The sequence below is a fragment of the Mobula birostris genome, chromosome 11 (genome assembly GCF_030028105.1).
Source record: "Mobula birostris isolate sMobBir1 chromosome 11, sMobBir1.hap1, whole genome shotgun sequence".
Classification (NCBI taxonomy): Eukaryota; Metazoa; Chordata; class Chondrichthyes; order Myliobatiformes; family Myliobatidae; genus Mobula; species Mobula birostris.
Window position 1 is genome coordinate 59,167,630 of NC_092380.1, and position 13,762 is coordinate 59,181,391.

The 13,762-nt window shown below is 43.3% G+C and overlaps 1 protein-coding gene across 1 annotated transcript in view; it reads right to left on the bottom strand.

Moving 5' to 3' along the window:
- Positions 1 to 13,762, bottom strand: part of LOC140204675 (von Willebrand factor C and EGF domain-containing protein-like) — a gene marked incomplete at its 3' end in the record, with an annotated part of 363,358 nt that overhangs the window by 152,955 nt on the left and 196,641 nt on the right. The window contains exon 6 of the mRNA XM_072271366.1: positions 13,238 to 13,360. Coding sequence (XP_072127467.1) covers positions 13,238 to 13,360 — 123 coding nt within the window. The remainder of the gene's footprint in view (positions 1 to 13,237; positions 13,361 to 13,762) is intronic.

Consider the following 13,762-nt stretch of genomic DNA (forward strand, 5'->3'; position numbering starts at 1 on the left):
TGTCTATAAGGGGATTGCACAGCTCGAAGAATACCTCCGCTGTGCTGCTGAGACTAAGCTGCTTCACTATAAGGAGAGACTGGGAAAGGCCCAACCAGTTACATCCACCACCACTTCAATGACTTACACCTGCCAACACTGCTATAGGACTTGTGGATCATGGAGCGGCCTCTTTAGTCATCTCAAGACCCACAAGTGACCAGATCAACCACCAGGAGAAGAATCATACTCGACTACGATGACACTCAACTACTACAGAAAAGAGCTCCAATTTTATGTGCACGTTTAGACTGGTTTAACTGTATTGGGCCCTTTTCTTTTTTCTCCCTATTAACTGTTCGTTAAAGTGGAAATATCTGTAAATATACTTCCACTTTAATTTTATGCTGGTGTAAAGTCTCTTATTTCCTGGTGAACAATAACTTTGCATGGTGCAGCATTTACACAGAATTCACCACAACTTTTGTTCCTTCATCGGAACGTTCTGACTTTCCTGTTTGGTTGAACCTGATTCATACCAACCCCAGATGTGTGCTGCTTATCGAAGGTGGCCCTCTCACCATTACCCATGTAACGTTGAGTCACGGAGCTGTTAGTTAGCTAACGAACCAAGTTTGTCACAAGCCGTGGTGAGAAGGTTACATTTTTGGGGGCTTCATCTGGAGGATTGGAATGCTGTATAAGGATTGATTAAGTGGCTTATTTGTCTGTTTAAACCTATGTTTTGTGGTAAGTGAGGTACTTTATTATGGATGCCATGGAGATTAAGGTCGGGTATGATATGACTACCAGTGACATGGCTTAAGTCACAGTGCTCGTTCAGATAGGTACCTGGAGAGGCGGGGCTATGGCCAGTTCATATCTCTAGAGCTGGCAAGGAGGTAGCTGAGGGTGAAGATTTTAAAGGCAAGTGTTCTCTTTTCTGTGGAGTGAGGGGAAGACTTTGGCTGATGTGAAAAGTCTAATGGGTCCTTCAGCTCTTGATTTAAGTTCTGAAACATGAGGAAATCTGCAGACGCTGGAATTTCAAGCAACACACATAAAAATTGCTGGTGAATGCAGCAGGCCAGGCAGCATCTCTAGGAAGAGGTACAGTCAATGTTTCGAGCGGAGACCCTTTGACAGGACTAACTGAAAGAAGAGCTAGTAAGAGATTTGAAAGTGGGAGGGGGAGGGGGAGATCGGAAATGATAGGAGAAGATAGGAGGGGGAGGGATGGAGCCAAGAGCTGGACAGTTGATGGGCAAAAGGGATATGAGAGGATCATGGGACAGGAGGCCTAGGGAGAAAGAAAAGGGAGAGGGAGGGAAGCCCAGAGGGTAGGCAAGGGGTATAGTGAGAGGGACAGAGGGAGAAAAAGAAGAGAGAGGAAAAGAATGTGTGTATATAAATAAATAAATAACGGATGGGGTATGTTGGGGAGGTGGGGCATTAGTGGAAGTTTGAGAAGTCAATGTTCATGCCATCAGGTTGGAGGCTACCCAGACGGAATATAAGGTGGCGTTCCTCCAATCTGAGTGTGGCTTCATCTTTACAGTAGAGGAGGCCGTGGATAGACATATCAGAATGGGAATGGGAAGTGGAATTGAACATATCAGAATGGGAATGGGACGTGGAATTTAAGTTCTGAGCTTCTTTTGGCTATTACATCACAAGTTGATAAATGCCAAAATGCACCTGCAGAAGGCCAAAGATGTTGTAGGCTGGCAATTTTCTCTGGAGTCAAGCCCACGCCCGATGGGGAAGAAGAGTATGAGGCTTGGGCTGAGCAGAAATCTCAGTTACTGGATGAATGGCCATGCTCAGATAACATAAAGAAAACTGAGACTGGTAGAGAGTTTAAAGGATCTGGTGGCTAATATAGAGAGGTTCCTAAAGGCAGAAAACCCATCAACTAATTACGTGCAAGCTCCACATGATGCTTTTGGCACTACTGAAAGTTCTGCCGATACTGTATTAGGTTGAAGTTTAGGCATGAATTCCAGGAAGAGGGACAGAAGCTTTCTGCCTACCTTTTCAGGTTGGAGAAACAGCTGCACTATTAGTGCCACAAAGTGGGCATTCAGTTGTCTGAGAGAAATTGCTTGAGGGCGGAGCAAGTTGCAAAGGGCACACTGTCACATGACATAATTGGTCCATGTCTTCAAATGACCCACAAGTTACGCCCTCCTCCGTCTTTTACTGAGTTACTCAGAGAAGGAGGAAAATATGATTGAGGAGCAGAATGTTTCCAAAGGCCAAGTAACGTCTTCAGTGGTAGCCTCTGTAGTTAAAGTGACCCTTGATGCCATGGAGATAGAGCTTTTGAGGAATGAGGTGAAAAACCTTCGAGCTGAGCTGACTTGGTGCATGGCTGCTAATGTTTCAGCTGGATGTGACATGTCCTTGACAAAACCCAACTCACCTGTAGGACTTACTAAGCAGAGGAATGCTGCTGAAAAAGGTCTTCTGACTGGAGAGGCGACCAGTATTTTCTGTTATAACTGAGGAGGAGATGGACATTTCAAGCAAAAATGTGAGGGATAGGAACATTTTCAAAAAGTAAGTCAGTGGTTAATCAAAGAGAGAAGAAAAGATGCAAAACTATGAAGGAACCCAGTAACGGAGTGGGCTGGCCTCAAATAGTAAAGTGCATAACACTATTCCTGAAGGTTTGGTGTGGCCAAGCTCAGAAGTATCCATATGCACTGGAGGTACTTATGCTAAAGCCATACTTGACATAGGTTCTCAAGTTATTTTACTTCACAGATCCTTTTACAACCGGTATTTGATGCATTTGCCATTGACGCCACTCAGTGCCTTTGAATTTGGTGGCTTAGTGCTGATGATTACCCATAAGATGGTTACTTGTCACTGAAACTGGAGCTTTCCAAAGCAGATATTGGAGTAACTGAGACTTTAGATACACCAGTGTTAGTCTGCCTGGATCTGGTTGAAAAAGGTGAAGCTTCCATTCTTGTGGGAACAAATACTCCCATTGTGAGAAGGCTCGTGGGAACATGCAAGAAGAGAAATTGAGAGAATCTTTTTGAAAATCTTGTCCATTCACCTGATGTTCAGAGCTGCTTTTGAAAAGTGCAAGTTCCTCCTAAGCAGGATGATGAGCATAAACAAGGAACTGTGTGGTATATACAGTTTAAACCTGTCACGTTATGTCGTGGAGGAGTAGCTAGAGTGACAAAGGACACCCCTTCCTGACAGAGTCCTTTTTTTAGGAGGTGTGGAGAAGAGCACAAGGAAAGATTCTTGGAGGACACCACCTGAAGGAGAAACCTTATTGTAAGAAGAGCTTTGTGCAGATGAATGGCTCAAAGGAGGAAGTGCCAATATTCCTGAGTTAGCCAGTTCTTTCGAAATGGTCTTCAAGGGAGTTCGAACTATGGCCGGTGTCTTTCACGCAGAACATGGGTTCAGCACCTGGAGTAAAGCAGTTCCCTCTGCTACTCCAGAAAAGAGTTCCAATGTTATATGCACATAACTGGTTTAACTGTACTGCCCCTTTTCTTTTTTCCCTATGAACTGTTTGCTAAAGTTGAAATATCTGTAAATATATTTCCCCTTTAATTTTAAGCTGGTGTAAGGTCTGTTATTTCCTGGCGAGTTATTACTTTGCATTGGCTGTATTTACACAGCATTCAAAACAACTTTTGTTCCCTCACTGGAGCATTCCAACTTACTTGTCTGGTTGAACCCAAATCAGGTCGACCCCAGATCTGTAGCTTATTGAGGGTGGCCCTCAATCACTGTTACCCATGCAATGCTGAGTCATATGGCTGTTATGGGCCATGGTGAGAGAGTTATATGTGCATTAACTTTATTTTTCTAAACTTCCTTCAATTTGGGAAAACTTCCATTTGAGCGGAAATTAGCAAATGTAATTTCTTTATTTAAGAAGGGAGAGAGAAAGCAGTTATCTTACATCAGCCGCAGGGAAGATATTAAAAACTATTAATAAAGATGTTATAGAAGGGCACTTGGAAATATTCAAGTAATGAAGTAAAGTCAGTATGGTTTTGTGAGAAGAAAATCAAGTTTTATGGTTTTATTGGTGTTTTCTGAAAAAGTGAATCAGGCTATAGATAAAGGGGAAAACAGAAACCATCCTGGGACCTCTGTTGTTTGTGATATAAGTTATACATCAATGGGTGGGTTAGGAAGTTTGCAGATGATACAAAGGTTGTTGCTGTGGAAAGCACAGAAGACTGCAGATATGGGCCGAGAAATGGCAGATGGAGTTTAACTCATCCAAATGTGAAGTGTTGCACTTTAAGAGATCAAATGGAAGGAGACAATACACAGTTAATGGTAAGACCCATTAAAGCATTGAGACGCAGAGAGATCTTGGGGTTCAAGTCCATATCTTCCTGAAAGTGGCTACACAGATTGATAGGGTGGTAAATAAGGCATATGGCATGCCTGCCTTTGTTAGTTGAGGAACTGAGTTCAAGGGTTGTGAAGTTATGTTGCAGCTTTATAAAAATCTATTTAGGTGCCATTATAGAGAGTGGTGGGTGCTTGGAATGCACTGTCTAACGTGGTGGTGTAGACAAGTATGATCGAGGTATTCAAGAGGTTCCTAGATAGGCACGTGAATGTGCAGGAAGTGAAAGGATATAGACATTGTGTATGGAGAAGGGATTAGTTTAGTTGGGCATTTGGTTACTAATTTAACTAGTTTGACACATAGTGGCTGAGTGGCCTATTCTTGTGCTATACTGGTCTATGTTCTAATAACGATGCTTTCAAGCCCACAGTTCTAGTCATCAATTGGTACTTGATATGGTGCTCAGAATACATTACTGCTGAGCTACACCAACAGCACCCCCACCCCCCAATCCTACAGCTTCTACCTGCAAGAATGAGAGAGGCATCATATGTAAGGGAGTATCACCTTCTGCAAGTTCTCTTTCAAGTGACACACCTTTCTGATTTGGAAATATATTACCGCTCCTTCATCTTCACTGGGTATAAATCCAGAAATTCCCTACCCAACAGCAGTGTGGGAGTACCTTCAAAAGAACAACTACTGTGGTTCAAAAAGGCAGCTAAATTTCAGGAATAGGCAATAAATAGTAGTTTTGTTAGCAACATCCTGGTTTCAAATATGAATATGTTCATAATTATTTTTTATTCCACAAAGAGTAAATGTAGCATGAAATTATATATAATCTTGATACAAGTAAACTTCATTCCAACTTGTAGCCTATTGGAGAAATGAGAGATCTTCAGAAATTAACATGAGGTGGGGCACTTGTCTGAAGTTGTAATAAAAGAAAGTGAAATATTTTGAGGTTGACTGTCAGAGAGTCAGAATTAGAATGACAAAGCAGGGAAACAAGAACTTCAGCCCAATTTGTGCATGCTAATGATGTCAAACCAAGCTCGTCAGAGTTCCCTACATTTGGTACATATCCCTCTAAATCTTTCCGACTTACGTAACTGTCTGAATATCTTTAAAATGTCATAATTTTACCCTCCTCTACCACATCCTCTGCAAATTGTTTCATATACCTACCATTCTCTACGAACAACTTGCCCCTCAGTCCCTGCTAATCTTGTCCACCCCTCCCACTGACTTTACCTTATGAGCCTTCTGATTTTAGACTTCTTGCTAGACTATGTGCATCCATTTTATCTGTGCCTGTCATGAATTCATAAACTTTACATCCATCATTCCAAAGAAACCAGTCCCTGTCTATCCTGTTAGTTCTGTCTATCAGACCCTCCAGTCTTAGCAACATTGATGTGAATTGTTTCCACATCCTCTACAGCTTAAACACATTCTTCCCACAGTAGGTGGCCAGCACTGTGCACAATACTCCAAGTGTAGTCTCTGTACTGGTTCCTTAGGGTTGTTATACCCTAAGGTGGTATTGGGGACAAGCTCCCTCTACCTATTAAATGCTCCCTACGGCGTGCACTTCTACTAGCTTCTGACAACCAAGCCTAGCTCCTGGCCTTCACGTGGAACCATTTCTACTGATATAAGAAGGGGCAAAGGAAGATTACTGGTGCCTTAAAACCAGTCGCTTTGGGTAGATGGGGCTCGTCACTCATGGTTGGCAGCTCGACTAGGAGAAGGAAAACTCTGATCTCAAACCTCTGCTGCCTTGTGGCTACACACACTCATGGGGAAGGCTTCAGGAGTAAGCCCCCGAGGGAAAAGCCTGGAGCTGGAGTCACCAAGGCCTACGTTGAGTTCAATGCTGACTGGCAACTCCTTCGATGCTGCTGGTACCAAACTATATTGGTCTCTGCCGTTCCTTTGGGTTCATCAGATGTTTGGAAAGGGGGAGCTTGCTACATGGGCAACAGCTTGCTCTCTATATCGTACTGCCCAGGCATGCGTATCTACAGGGCGTATCTACAGAAAATAGCGCCTATGGAAAGCACTGAAATTGCGCCCCTGTCCAAACATCTGACACTCATCTTTCAGATAACTTTACCATAATATCAGCTCAAAAATACAAGTCAAGCTCGTTAGTCTTTTAATTAACAAATTAGGGCACTACATGAAAATTATAACTGCACCTTCCTTGCTTTCACTGATGCAAATTTGTCTATGATGTGATCAAAGTCAGTTTTTTCAGTTTCTTCTCTTTCTACACTCAGCAGAGCAAGATCACAGAGTCTGCCTTGACCCACAGAGGCTCTCAAATATGAAAGTATTAGTTTTAACTTGCTGCATGATCTCTCACAGCTGGCGATGGAAACTGCGATGGGTAGCATTATCTGAATAGCAATGCAAAGATTGGGGAGGACGCTCTCATCTCCATACTGAACAGTACATTCAAGAAGCTCTTCAGATCTTGATATTTTCATGTTGACCCACCTCGATAGCAACATTCTGCAATCCAAAATTTCTTCATATAGCTGCTGTCCATCAACATCAGAGCTGTACAATTCGCCCAAATTTTCACACTTCTTCCTTAGGTCATTACTGTCGGCGCCGTGACACAGTCCCTCCACGTTGAGAAGGAACCCAAACTTGGTGTCAGTGTCGTGCAAATGAGCGAACCTTAGTCCATTTCTCTGCGAAGACGGTCGAGTGTTCCCTTCATGACTCTTTCCAATTCCTCCTTAGCTGTTAACCTAGTGTCTCTCAAGTTCTCATCAGCCATTTGTTTCTTTCGTCTCTGATATCTTTCAACTTTAATATTCCATTCTTGACAGAGACTGACTCCCTCTTCGAGTGACTCACTGACCAACACATCTCGTTCATCATAAAAATAATTTCAGAAGGCTTTCAAATCCAGGGCAGCATCGTGGAAGTTCATGCTAGGATCCTGCAGCCTCTTTTGAATATGGTCAATGCGAATGAGTACTTTGTTCCAAAATCCTAGCAAAATCAGAAAATCGTAACTCAACATGTGGTGGTACAGCTGCCTTGCTTCACGTCTTGTTTCACTGGTCTTGTTTTCATCGTCTATCATGTCCTGGAGAACTTGAAGTATCTCCTCAAGGTACTTGCTGACGGGCTTCACTGCTTCTGTCCTTGCACTCCAGCTGGTTTCGGACTCCGAATTAACAACCACAGGCCCGGCGTTTTTGAGTTTTTCCCAGTGCTGTGTTGAACGAGAGAAAAACATGTAGAGAGCTTTGATGGTTCCAAAAAACGTGACCATCATTGTATCCTGCTTGGCTGCATGTACACCCACCAAGTTGAGTGAGTGATTGTCGCAATTCACAAACACTGCCAGGTCGTTTTTCTCACTTATTCTTTGATGAACATCACTTCTGTGTCCAGCCATCACAGCGACGTTGTCATAGCACTGTGACCGACAATCTTGTAGCTCCATTTCGTCCTTCTCTAGCTGTTTCAAGATGTCTTCAACCAAGCTCGCAGCATCCTTCTGGTTTATCGGGAAAAAACCAAGGAAGGACTCTCTAATACGGACTGTTTTCCTCTCAAAATCAACTTCCACATAGAACATAGAATGGTACAGCACATTACAGGCCCTTCGGCCCACAATGTTGTGCCAACCTTCAAACCCTGCCTCCCATATAACCCTCCCACCTTAAATTCCTCCATATACCTGTCTAGTAGTCTCCTAAACTTCACTAGTGTATCTGCCTCCACCACTGACTCAGGCAGTGCATTCCGCGCATGAACCACTCTCTGAGTAAAAAACCTTCCTCTAATATCCCCTTTGAACTTCCCACCCCTTACCTTAAAGCCATGTCCTCTTGTACTGAGCAGTGGTGCCCTGGGGAAGAGGCGCTAGCTATCCACTCTATCTATTCCTCTTAATATCTTGCACACCTCTATCATGTCTCCTCTCATCCTCCTTCTCTCCAAAGAGTAAATTCCTAGCTCCCTTAATCTCTGATCATAATCCATACTCTCTAAACCAGGCAGCATCCTGGTACGTCTCCTCTATACCCTTTCTAATGCTTCCACAATCTTCCTATAGAGAGGCGTTCAGAACAGGACACAGTACTCCAGGTGCGCCTAACCAGAGTTTTATAGAGCTGCATCATTACATCGTGACTCTTAAACTCTATCCCTCGACTTATGAAAGCTAACACCCCATAAGCTTTCTTAACTACCCTATCTACCTGTGAGGCAACTTTCAGGGATCTGTGGACCTATACCCCGAGATCCTTCTGCTCCTCCACACTACCAAGTATCCTGCCATTTACTTTGTACTCTGCCTTGGAGTTTGTCCTTCCAAAGTGTACCACCTCACACTTCTCCTGGTTGAACTCCATCTGCCACTTCTCAGCCCACTTCTGCATCCTACCAATGTCCCTCTGCAATCTTCAACAATCCTCCACACTGTCTACAGCACCACCAATCTTTGTGTCATCTGCAATCTTGCCAACCCACCCTTCTACCCCCACATCCAGGTTGTTAATAAAAATCAGGAAAAGTAGAGGTCCCAGAACAGATCCTTGTGGGACACCACTAGTCACAACCCTCCAGTCTGAATGTACGCCCTCCACCATGACCCTCTGCCTTCTGCAGGCAAGCCAATTCTGAATCCACCTGGCCAAACTTCCCTGGATCTCATGCCTTCTGACTTTCTGAATAAGCCTACAGTGTGGAACCTTGTCAAATGCCTTACTAAAATCCATATAGATCACATCCACTGCACTACCCTCATCTATATGACTGGTCACCTCCTCAAGGAACTCTATCAGGCTTGTCAGACATGATCTGCCCTTCACAAAGCCATGCTGACTGTTCCTGATCAGACCATGATTCTCTAAATGCCCATAGATCCTATCTCTAAGAATCTTTTCCAACAGCTTTCCCACCACAGACGTAAGGCTCATTGGTCTATAATTACCAAAACTATCCCTACTACCTTTTTTGAACAAGGGGACAACATTCGCCTCCCTCCAATCCTCCGGTACCATTCCCATGGACAACGAGGACATAAAGATCCTAGCCAGAGGCTCAGCAATCTCTTCCCTTCCCTCGTGGAGCAGCCTGGGGAATATTCCGTCAGGCCCTGGGGACTTATCTGTCCTAATGTATTTTAGCAACTCCAACACCTCCTCTCCCTTAATATCAACATACTCCAGAACATCAACCTCACTCATATTGTTCTCACCATCATCAAGTTCCCTCTCATTGGTGAATACCGAAGAGAAGTATTCATTGAGGACCTCGCTCACTTCCAAAGCCTCCAGACACACCTTCCCACCTTTATCTCTAATCGGTCCTACCTTCACTCCTGTCATCCTTTTGTTCTTCACATAATTGAAGAATGCCTTGGGGTTTTCCTTTATCCTACTCACCAAGGCCTTCTCATGCCCCCTTCTTGCTCTTCTCAGCCCCTTCTTAAGCTCCTTTCTTGCTTCCCTATATTCCTCAACAGACCCATCTGATCCTTGCTTCCTAAACCTTATGTATGCTGCCTTCTTCCACTTGACTGGATTTTCCACCTCTCTTGTCACCCATGGTTCCTTCACCCTACCATTCTTTATCTTCCTCACCGGGACAAATTTATCCCTTACGTCCCGCAAGAGATCTCTAAACATCGACCACATGTCCATAGTACATTTCCCTGCAAAAAACATCATCCCAATTCACACCCACAAGTTCTAGCCTTATAGCCTCATAATTTGCCCTTCCCCAATTAAGAATTTTCCTGTCCTCTCTGATTCTATCCTTTCCATGATAATGCTAAAGGCCAGGGAACGGTGGTCACTGTCCCCCAGATGCTCACCTACTGAGAGACCTGTGAACTGACCCCGTTCATTACCTAGTACTAGATGTAGTACGGCATTCCCCCTAGGTGGCCTGTCCACATACTGTGACAGGAATCTGTCCTGGACACACTTAACAAACTCTGCCCTGTCTAAACCCTTGGAACTAATCAGGTGCCAATCAATATTAGGGAAGTTAAAGTCACCCATGATAAAAACCCTGTTATTTTTGCACCTTTCCAAAATCTGCCTCCTAATCTGCTCCTCTGTATCTCTGCTGCTACCAAGGGGCCTATAAAATACCCCAACAGAGTAACTGCTCCCTTCTTGTTCCTGACTTCCACCCATACTGACTCAAAAGAGGATCCTGCTACATTACCCACCCTTTCTGTAGCTGTAATAGTATCTCTGACCAGTAATGCCACCCCTCCTCCCCTTTCTCCCCCCTCTCTATCCCTTTTAAAGCATTGAAATCCAGGAATATTGTGAATCCATTCCTGCCCTGGTGCCATACCTCACTACTTCTGACATCTGCTTACAGTGTGCCTGATCAGGGGTCGAGTCGAACATGAGACCATAGTACATGGCTTTACGAATGTTTCTCAATAAACTCTGATGAACAGTGGATGAACATGTGGATGAATTTGTTCTGGACACCCAAGGAAAGATAAAACGTGGATCCAGGATGACTTTCCAAATGAGTTAGATGTTCTTCTATGACAGGGTCAAAGATGGCCAGTGGTTTCAGTAAGCCAAGGAAATTTCCCAAATTGGAGTCATCGTCTAGCTGAAGTGACTCCCTGTGTCCTTGCAAAGCCAGGTTCTGAGTGGCAATGAATTTTATGCAGTGAAGGATTCTCGTCAAGATATCACGCCACTTCTGCTTTTCCTTCTCAATCTGTGACTGCAATACCGCATCAATAACTCCTCTGTTTCCAGCTAAATTTCCTTCCACTTCTTTCCACTGTGTGAAGCATTCTCGATGATTCTTGGCATTTTCATGAACACTAAACCTTTCAGGTGCTTTCCACTGGTTGAATCCACTTTCCTGCTCCAATGAGTATTGATGGTCTGACCGGGAATAGAGAAGACAACAGATACAAAATGCAGACCTTTTAGAAGGGGAATAGACCAGCCATGAGCGAGTCACTTCCTAACCACGATCATTTCCCAATTTCCTCCTGATCCAAGTTTTGTTCATTTGTTTGTAGGAAAGGCCCCTCACTGTTCTGGATATACTTCGAACCCAGCTTTATTATTTCTGTTCTCAATGTGTCAGGCAGAATTGCTTTGCCAGTATCCTTGTCGAAATTCAGAAGTCCAATGTCATGCTGTTCAATTATTTCTAGTATGACAGTTTGAGGCTCTTTGACAGCATCCAGTTCACTAGGTTCAGTGTCGTCGGGTTCAATCTCGTCAGGGAAAATCTCGTCAATAAACTCAACATCACTACCACCACCATCGTCTCCCCCTCCTGGCATGTCCACGTTCTGTGTGGCAGCCTCACTCTTAATCTCATCATACTCGGATTTATCTGACTTGATTTCCTCCTCGGCTTGTGATGCATTTGTACTTGATCCATCTTCGGATTCTAACAAACTTGTAGCAGGTGCAGGCGGCTCCATGGAACGTGTCGAACTATTTGTTCCAGGCTTTTCAAAGAAGGGCATGAAGAACTTGCTCGACTTCTTGGCTTCCTCTGCCTCCAACTTTCGTCTCTTCCGTCCTTCAGCTCCACTTTCCTTCTTCTTCGTGAAGAAACGTTTCATGGTCTTCTTACACAATGCTCTGAAATAAGGCCATCCTAGTGCTTCTCACCCATGATAATCAAAGACAGATCAGACATCTGAAGAAAATTATGTTTTCACTATCTGAGGATGGCTTGTCTGATTTTATTAGAAATTGCTCAGTGGTGCCCCCTTCAAGTGGTGCCATACCTGTCATACCTTAGATACGCCACTGCGTATCTAGAGAGCTAGGACGCAATATCCATGGTTGACCCCAACTGATGGACGCCTCACAATCTCTGTACTCACTGCCCTTTCTGATGAGGTGAAACACTCCATATTCCTTCTTTCCCACACCATCTGCCTGTGTCGTCACTTTTGGGGTATTATGTATTGTATTCTTAGACCTTTCTGTTCTACAACATTGAAGCCCTTACCATTCATTGTATATGTCCTGCCCTGCTTTAACTTCCCAAAATGCAAGAATTCACGCTGGTCCAAAGTTATGTTACATCTGTCATTCATTGCCCAGTTTCCCAGTTAATCAAGGTCCTGTAGTTACCCTTGATAAGCTTCTTAATGGTCCATAATACCACCAATGTCGGTGTGCTCCACAAACTTACTCTCGTACCACCTACGTTTCATCCAAATCATTTATTTAAGATAAAAAATGGGGACCCAGCACCAATCATTGTGGCACATCACTTGTCACAGGCAATCTGAAAAACAATTCTAACTCCTATTACCAAGCCAATTTTGTAGCTAGTCAGCTAGGTCACCCAAGATTCCATGTCATCTAACTTTCCAAATCAGCCTACCATGTATGACCTCGTCAAATCCTTGCCAAAGTTCACATAGATGCTTTCTAATGGCCCAATATTGCCAATCTCCTTGGTCACTTATTTAAAAAACTCAGTCAAATTCATGAGATGCATGTTTCCATGCACAAGTCCACATTGACTCTCCCTGATCAGTCCTTGCATTTCCAACTGCAGACAGACCCTATCCCTCAAAATTTGCTCTGGTAACTTTCCTGCCTCTGATGTTAGGTTTACTGGCCTATTGTTCTCTGGCTTGTCCTTGCAACCTTTCTTAAATAAAGACACAGTATGAGACACCCTCCAATCTTCTGGAATCTAGACTAACAAAGTTATAAAAATCTCTGTCAGATAGCAATAGTCTCTTCCTTTGCTTCCTGCATTATTCTAAGATACAATTAGTGAAGAACCTGTAGATGTATAAAAATATATGCAGTTCAAGATCACCAACATCTTTTCATTCATTATTGCAATTAATCAATGGCTAGAAATGGCAACGCATACATACATTTTAAGAGACTAGACACCTTCTACCTGTGCATAAATGCCCATTGTTGTGGAGGTAGTAGCCGAGCCTACAGGAACATTTAAAGCTGCCGATCACATTCTGACACCTTTGTTGGCACGGGGACCTGTTTCCTGCACATTCATCGATATCTGCAACACAACCATACACTGGAATCAGATTGAAGAGTGATCATTTAAATACTGTCATTCCTTGTACATCTCACTGAATTACTTCTGAATAAATATTCCAACAAATAGAACCATGAAAGAGATCTAGGTTTTGCCTGGATTTTGGGTATTGGTGGTTTAAATATCATAGTTTAAAGATAGATTAATTTAATTATCTCATGCTTCATCCTGATGTTTGTAATATTGCTTTCACCTTTGAACAGTAAAAATAAAGACTGCATCTATGATTTTTCAGATAACCCCAGGACATCCTAAGCACTTTACAACAAATTTTGAAAATGATGTAATATAGCAAATAGGCACAAAAATTCTTTAACTATTAGCTAAAAAACTTTAGAAACAGAGCAAGGTAGGCAGCATCTG